Source organism: Kryptolebias marmoratus, linkage group LG20 (genome assembly GCF_001649575.2).
Source record: "Kryptolebias marmoratus isolate JLee-2015 linkage group LG20, ASM164957v2, whole genome shotgun sequence".
Lineage (NCBI taxonomy): Eukaryota > Metazoa > Chordata > Actinopteri > Cyprinodontiformes > Rivulidae > Kryptolebias > Kryptolebias marmoratus.
The window spans coordinates 21,964,402-21,972,663 of record NC_051449.1 but is presented as its reverse complement, the minus strand read 5'-3'; the positions used below and the strand labels follow the sequence as shown (position 1 = coordinate 21,972,663).

Genomic DNA, 8,262 nt, shown 5'->3' with positions numbered 1-8,262 from the left:
ATCATCAAAATTAAATGAAATAAACATTTGAAATATATGAGTTTGTATATAATGTATGAATATAATATACAAGTTTCACTTTTTAAATGGAATTACTGAAATCAATCTACTTTTTCATGATATTCTAATTTTATGACCAGCACCTGTATATCTCGTACATCAGTTATGATATTATAATGACACATTATGATATTCATGCTGGGAATGCTACAGCTACCTGCTTCCGCTTTTTCTTCTTGTCAGTAACAACAGGATTGTATGCAAATAACTTGGTTCTTTCCACAGAACTAAACTGTAAATTATCTACATTTTGATTAAACAATTTTGAAACAATGTAAGATCGTTTAAAAGGATAATAAAACATTTAAGCGCCAGAAAATGGCTGCCATGGCAGGTTTGCCTCAAAGAGTCTGTTGTCAGACCACTTATTGACCACCATGCTTGTTAGACCTACACACTGTTTTTGCCTTTTATAATTTATTTCCCTTAGTTTTATTGTACTCTATTTTCCCAATAAAATGAGAAACAACGAAGGGTGGATCAAAACAATCACGACCTCAGTCTCTTCCGTTTCTCTGCCATACCTTGGTCCCTCTGGTTCTGGCTCCCTCGTGTGGCAGTAGGTCGGTACTACAATGACACCAAGTTCTTAAATGGGAACAAAAACAAGAAACTGTCCTCCTGTTCCTGCTGTACACATTTAAAGAACAACTTTCAGTTCAAATATAAGTTTTATGAAAGTCCATAAGTTATTCTTAACACTCTGTTTGTATCAGGATTCGAAAAATAAAACTACAGATGGATAAAAACGAAGAATTTTCATAAGGACAAAAAAAAAAAACAACAAATGATAGATAGATAGAGTATTGCTAATTTTAGCTGTACTATTTCCCCTATTTTAGCCTGTTTTGGCTAATTTCAGCTACTACTTTGCATATTTAAGCATTACCATCGGTTTTGCTTTTAGCTACAGTTTTGTTACTTTTAACTAATATTTTTCCAATTTCAGCATCCGTTTTTGCTAAATCGGTTTTTTTTTGTCGTTTCGTTTTTGTTTGTTGTTTGCTTTTCTGATTTGGAGCATCTTTCCTTAAAACCAACAGGTTTACAGATTTTAACATTTTTATTTACTTACCATACTTCAAATGATAAAAAAAAAGAAAAAACCCAGAGAGAGACCATTGTTTTTTCTTCAAAATCACTTTTATTCCACATTTTATTTCATCAGGTCTTAAGGCACCCTGAAGAGATGTTACAGATTTCAACTGTGGGTTCCTTTTAAGACTGTGTAAACATAGCTTTGAATAAGATCCTCTTCTGTAAATCTTTGCTTAAATTATATTTCTTTACAATGCACAGACATTGTGTTTTGTGACAAAAATACAATGTGAATTAAGTTAATATGATCATGTATGTGTGTGTGTGTGCGTGTGTGTGTGCATGTTTGTAAGTGTGTATATTTATATATAGATATATACACTGAAGAGTAATAGATTGGCAGACAATCAGATAAACAGGCTGAAGAAGAGAGTAAACTAACAATCTTTGAGACCCAGATAGTTATACAGATCACATAGAGATATACAGTACATAGTTACAGTGAATGCTTTTATTTTTGCAACGCTTCTCCACCTGTCTCCTCAGCCACCACCGGCGGCGCTCTGAGCGAGGCGGCTCATCTCAGTCCTGGAGAGCTCCCCCACGTGCTGGCTGTCGCAGTGGAGAGGGGAATAAAACAGGAAGACAGGCAGACAGACAGACGCAACATGCAGACAGACGAACAGACAGACACACGGCACAAGACTGGGTTGCGGCTCCGCGGGCCACAACACAAAGATCTATCTATATTTCCCTAGATATGGTAAGGATCACAAGTTATTTATAGCTGAAAGGGATTTTGTAGTTGGCATTTCATATACAGGGATACATTGGCTATATTTGATTATCAAGGTACGCCTTGAAATCTTTGTGATGTGTGCTGAGATGGAAATACTCTGGAGATAAATACTCTACTCTTTTTCAGCTCTACTATACAGCAAGATAGAAATCCTCGCAACAATATTACTGTCTCTCAAACAGCTTAAGAGACGAAAACAACACGCTCATTCTAACAGCAGGGAGATTAAAAAACAAAACAAAACATAATAATAATAATAATAAAAGGTATCAGCAATTACACAACAGCTCCAAAGGGCTCAGCTGCAATGGCTATAAGTTATCAAATCAAATCTATGTTAAAAAAAAGAAAAAAAAAACTAAACTGAGTAAAGAATAAAGAGTGCAGCAGGTGGATGCAGGGAAAGATGGATGAATTGGGTCAGGACCAGAGCCCGCGTAGGGTTCTGGGGATGTCAGCAAAGAATCGTGGCAGAAAGAAGGGTCAGAAAGGTCATCAAAGCAACATCTGAGCTCAACTACCAGAAGCCTAACTCGTCTGTGTGAAACTGAGCTGCCACATCCAGAAATCTGCCACCTTTGTGACGTATTTGACACTTCCTTCCTTTTTCTTATTCTTTTTTTTTTTTAAACACAAATCCTTAGCGAACGTGGACAACCTCATCAGGTTCCCTATTTACTCCACAACCTTGATCCTGAAGGTGACACGGCCCAGGAACTTGTCCCTCTCGTCATTGTTGCGCAGGTTGGAGCCCTCCACCCTGCACTCCACGGACAGCTCCTTGTTGTAGTCCTCCTTGGTGAGCAGCAGCTTCACAGCCACCAGGGGCTGCACGTACAACTCCTGTCAAAAAGACTCCTGTCAGCACTACTGCATGGAACAGGATATGATCTGACCTCTGACAAATACTCACATGGGCTTTCTTGCCATAGTAGGGAAAATACATCTTATCAATGCGCCCCTCGGACGGGAAATACTGCATCTGGACTGGATTGTCTTTCTGCAAAACAGAATACACAATGAAGTAAATGTCACCAGCTGATTTTCAGGAATTCAAGAGAAGTTGCATAAACTTTTGAAGTGAGGTTCTGTGGAAACATGTTGAACAATTAATGAGTTAGTTGTTGTAGCTAGCTAACTTTTTGAATGACCTCAGTTTAGAGAAGTAGATAGCAAGGATAGTGATAGTGTTTTCCCTCGGCTATTAAAAACAAAGTTTAATTCCGACAGGAGTGACAAGCTAACGCCTAGTTCGAACATTGCTAAGACAAAAGAGAATTGCTGCCATCTTAACTCCAATCTCCAAAATACCATAGTGGTTCATGCAAATGCTATTTCGTAAACCTTCATACCGCCATCAGTTTCAGTCAGCTACAGCTAGCTGCAACTAGCTGCTGCTAGCCAGAGCTAGTTGTAGTGCTAAGATCACTTCCGAAAGAAATAACATTTCTGTCAAAGTAACTGAACAGAGAAACAGATGGCAATATAACTGTTTGAATATCAGTGTTTGCATGAACTGCTAACTGCAGTGATCTGCTCTGGAAAAAGGTCCATTTGTGTCACACACACAAACTCTAGTCTGAGCGAACCCACTTCCAGAGCAGATTACCGCTGTCTGAAAACAGCTCCGGTCTTCAAACTTTTAAAGAAGTTTGTACAAATGCTATAATTCAAACCTTTACACTTCCATTGACTTCAGATTACATGGCTATTTTGGCAGAAAAGTGAGGTTATTCCTGTTGGAAGTGTTCCCAGGCTACACTGGACGTTTTACTGCTAGCTGCTGCTATTTGCAGTCACAAATAACCACAGAATTCCATGTAAATAACCATGTAATGCAAAAATGACAATAGTTTAGAAATTTATAAAACAGAGTTTGTAGACTGGAGGTGTTTTAAGATGGCAGCAATCTACTCTGGTCTTAGCTGCTTTTGGATTAGCCATTAGCTCATCAATCCTGTCAGATTTAAACTCTACTTCTCCAAACTTAAGTTACTCAGGCCTTGTCCATGAAGTTTTTCCAAAACATTTCATTTGCCGTTTCCAAAAGTAGCGTCATAAACACAGCATTGTTTCTTGAAACGTCTTCATTCACATGGAAATGACCCAAAACACTGTAGTAGCTATGCCAGGCCTCTATGTGGCACTATACTGTTGCTATGAAAATACACCAAAAACAGGAAACAAAGTGTGGAGCACGAGCTGTAAGGCTGGGTCCAAACTGCATTGTTTTCAAAAGGTTACATTTTAGCTGTCTACACAAAAATGCAAGGGTGACAGTTTTCAAAATATACCATTTGAGGCTCCTAAAACATTTTTTATTTTGTGTGGACGCAAGATTGAAATGATAAAAATACTTTTGGGGGTATTCACAAAATAGCGTTCCCTTTATCCACAAAGAGCTAGCTATCTACAGCAGGTAAAATGCTCATCACTTTTCCACAGAACCCCACTTCAAAATGTCTAAATTATCCCTTTAAAATGCAAATTGGACACGATTTAAAAAGAACGTGACACAGGACTTAAAGTAAAAGCAATGACGCTCTGGTTAGTGAAGAGTTTAAACGCAATGAGAAACAGGATGTGCTGTGGTGAATCTGGAACAGTGACATTTCTGGCAAATAAAAATAAAAAAAAATCACTGATTGGGTTAAAAATAAATTGTAATATGTCACTGAGATGGGTTTAGAGACACCCGCATAATGACCTGTTACATAACAGAGATGTGTTAATAATCCTACTGGGCTTATCCTGATAATTTACATATTCATCTTACCCTAAAGACGTCAGTGACGGCATGCAGAAAGACATGAGACACAAAACAAACAAAAAGGAGGGAAAAAAAAATGAAAGCAAGATTAACAAAAAGGAAATACTGAAACCGTTTCGGTCATTAGTGTTTTTAATGGAAGAAATGAAAAGACACAAAAACACAGACATGACGGCAGCACGTGTGTAAATTTGGGTTTATTGTTTTACTTTGACTGTGCAGTTGATGTAAGGATCTCCAGACGGCTTCAGGCCGATGATCTATGGGAACGAAGCAGGAGATTTGTGACAAACAAATCAAATCCTTTTTTTTTACATTTATTTATTTTTTGAGAAGCTATCAGTGAGAGGTGACATTTTCCCATTTTAAACCTGAAAACTGAGCATTACCCTGTTCATTTTCAGCAGAATGCAGGGTTTTCCGTCATGGTATCCAAAGTTGGTGTCAGTGAGTCCGGAGCAGCGACTCAGGGTTGACCTCTTGAAGCGACAAACTTTCTTTGTCATTTCCCCATCCTGCAAATTGTACTCTCCAGGATTGCAGTTCTCATTCTTCTCCTGGACAGTGTCATCATAAGCTAACAGAGAGATGGCACGGATAAAGATATATGTACGGAGAGTTTAATGAAACTCTCAGAAAGTAATCTTTAGACGGTCATCTGCGACTGAACAAATTTTGAAGTCAACCTGATTCGAGATGGCCGCCACAGTCAACTGACCTTAAAAAAACACAAACAATGGCTGTAACTCTGTCAGCTTTACATATGCTGAGCTAAGATTTGGTGTGGCAGTAGCTGACACTGATCCCCAACACATATTCTGAGCCCTTACAGATTCTGCAAGATCTTTGCTTATAATTTGCCATTTCCAAATGGAGTCAACTCTGGCTGTTAGCAAAATATCTCACAAACAACTGGATGGATTTTAATGAAACTTTCAAGAAGGGATCAATGGATCCCTTTGATCATAATCAATGGATGAACGTCTACAAATTATTAACGTTTGAAGCTAACCCAACTTAAGATGACTTTAGCCAACAGTAAAGTGACTATAACGGTATTTTCAAAGTTTGACCATAACAGATAAAACAGCTGAGTTTCATCATAGATTAGACTCATTTATTCAATGCACTTACAGTTAAGGAACTTCCCCAGCTGTTGGACATACTGATCATACTTAGTTGAATCAGATTTGTTGAATGAGATATCCAATGTATTTGGGCGAATCACCAGTCCTGCAACAGAACACCAAGTAAAGTAAACAGCAGGGAAGTGATGGAAACCAAAGCACAGCTACTGAAGTTTGTCTTGGAAAAGAAATCATCCTGAGAGCTTTTCTCACTGCCAATAAAAGTCAGGAAGAGGACGTCCAAACAGATCAATGCAAAAAGCAGCTGTTATGTAGCACGCTGTTGTGACAGCATCTAAATTGAAGCAGTATGAATAATGAATGCCTAAAAGAGAAATGTTGCCATTTGGAGTGGACAAACATTCGTCACGTGCGCGGCGATGCTGGGCGAGACGCTCACCTGGATGGGGGATGCGGTCTTTGTACCTCGGCACGTAGTCATCCAAAGTGAGCAGCATCACCCACATGGTCAGGGCGAACATGCCGGCCAGGAAACAGTAGAACACCAAGTAGAAGAGCAGGATGAGAGCTGCACCAACAGGAACACAACGGAGCAGAAAGGAAGAACAGGGGTGGTGAACGTTAACCACGATCTCTGATCTCACACCTGCCTCATCGTTAAGCTGATAAGACGATCTATTTTGAATCAAAAAAAGAAATAGTACCCATTTCTAACTAGGGGTGAGGAGTTATAATCTCCTTCCGATGCATCATGATGGTGTACACACAGCAGAGACACATTAACAAGATGGCTGACTGAGACATGAGCAGCCTCTCTGAATTGAAAGCCAGTGTAAGTGTTTCTGTGAAGTTAAAGGGAAAAATAACAAAGACAAGAAGCACACTATGCACTTTGTGTACGTGCCTCCACCTCGACGAGAAATAATCAATAACCAGCACTAACCAGAGGACCTGAGCGAGCAACATCAAAGTTTCCACCTAACCTGGAAAAAGTGAAGCAAACTACAAAGATCACACTCAGTCATTGGAAACCAGGTCTTGTGCGCTACGTTGCACCTTTTCAAGCCACACACGATCATCTTACGTCAAAGATATACTGACAGCCATTCCCACTCGCTATGGGACCAAAAACAAAGTCGTGGAAACACTAAAGAAAGCGAGTGAGATAGCGCTAATGTGATGGATGGGATGCACCAATACCCCAGAGTAGAAGTACTTTTATTTGAGTACTTACTGATACAGATTACTGATTCGAGTATGCCACTACACTTTCTACAACTACTTTGGAAATGTGTTTGAAAATCAGAGGAGCTCACTTTTTGTGTCCACTCCTCACATGGAGCCAGGACAGGAGCAGAGTTTCCAAAAGGGCCCATTGGTGAGAAGAAAGACTGTGAAGCTCATGCTCAGATCCGTATATTCCCATGACCTCTTCTGCTCCACGAGACACTGTAACATGTTAAATGTGCAGCAAGAACGCACACGTATCGGGCAAACACTTCACGCTGGCATCTGTGTTGGTGAATCCCTAATTGTCACAGAATCTCACGTCACTATACTCGACATTTTCACTCCTGCATTTAGTTTCCAATATCTTGTCTGAAGGAAAACTGTTTTATCCTGCGGCATAGAGGAAAATGTTTTGTTTCGTTTTAGGTCACAGATTCTAAGCTCAGGATTTAGTTTGCAGTGTAATTGTGGAAGCACCAAGCTGCATCCATAATCGTTTTATAATCACATCGCAGCCCTCTGAATCATAACTGAATCAAATCATTAGGCATCTAATGATTCCTACCCCTTCAAACCAGAGTAACATTAAAACTGCAGACTTACTCTGAAAAGGTGACGTGAATTACAAGGTTCACTGCAACTTTTATTTTGAAGGAATTCCATCTGTATTCAGTGGTTGAAAACCAGGGCTTGTGCACCATGTTTTGGACTTTGGAGCCACAAAAGACAATAATAATCATACATCAAAGACGTACTACCACAGCCATTCCCACACTTTACAATGGGACCAAAACCAAAGTGTTGGAAACACTGAAGAAAGTGGGTCAGATAGCTGAGCACAGAGACATGAGATTCAGTGGTGGTTGTCCATCATGAATCACATGTTGGAGCAGTCTGACTCCTTTTTTTTTTTTTGGTTTGTTTGTTCATTTAGATCTTGTTTGGATGAAATTCTGCAGTGCAGAGCAAAGTATTTAGTTTCTCTCAGGTCTGAGAGATTCTATTGTCAGGATTTTGTTTGAAGTGTGATTATGGAGGCATCAATAATCGTTTTATAATCACACTGCAGCCCTCCTGAATCATAATTAAATCGTGAGGTGCCTAAAGATTTCCACTCCTACTTCTAACTAATATAAAGTGGACTCCTGGACTCCCACCCCCCACCCCCCCAACACACACATTTTTAAAACCAGACCAGATTTAGCAATGGAGGCACATGCCGGTGCAGGCTCAAAATGGTTCACCACCATCCGGCCGGTACAACACTGATGCCCTCT

General features: G+C 39.6%; 1 protein-coding gene across 1 annotated transcript in view; it reads right to left on the bottom strand.

Moving 5' to 3' along the window:
• Window positions 1–2,474: 2,474 nt before the first annotated feature.
• Window positions 2,475–8,262, bottom strand: part of atp1b3a (ATPase Na+/K+ transporting subunit beta 3a) — a 7,073-nt gene continuing 1,285 nt past the window's right edge. The window contains exons 2-7 of the mRNA XM_017430791.3: window positions 6,195–6,323; window positions 5,802–5,900; window positions 5,057–5,244; window positions 4,877–4,927; window positions 2,811–2,897; window positions 2,475–2,740 (exon numbers count right to left, since the gene is read on the bottom strand). Coding sequence (XP_017286280.1) covers window positions 2,573–2,740; window positions 2,811–2,897; window positions 4,877–4,927; window positions 5,057–5,244; window positions 5,802–5,900; window positions 6,195–6,323 — 722 coding nt within the window. The 3' untranslated portion in view covers window positions 2,475–2,572. The remainder of the gene's footprint in view (window positions 2,741–2,810; window positions 2,898–4,876; window positions 4,928–5,056; window positions 5,245–5,801; window positions 5,901–6,194; window positions 6,324–8,262) is intronic.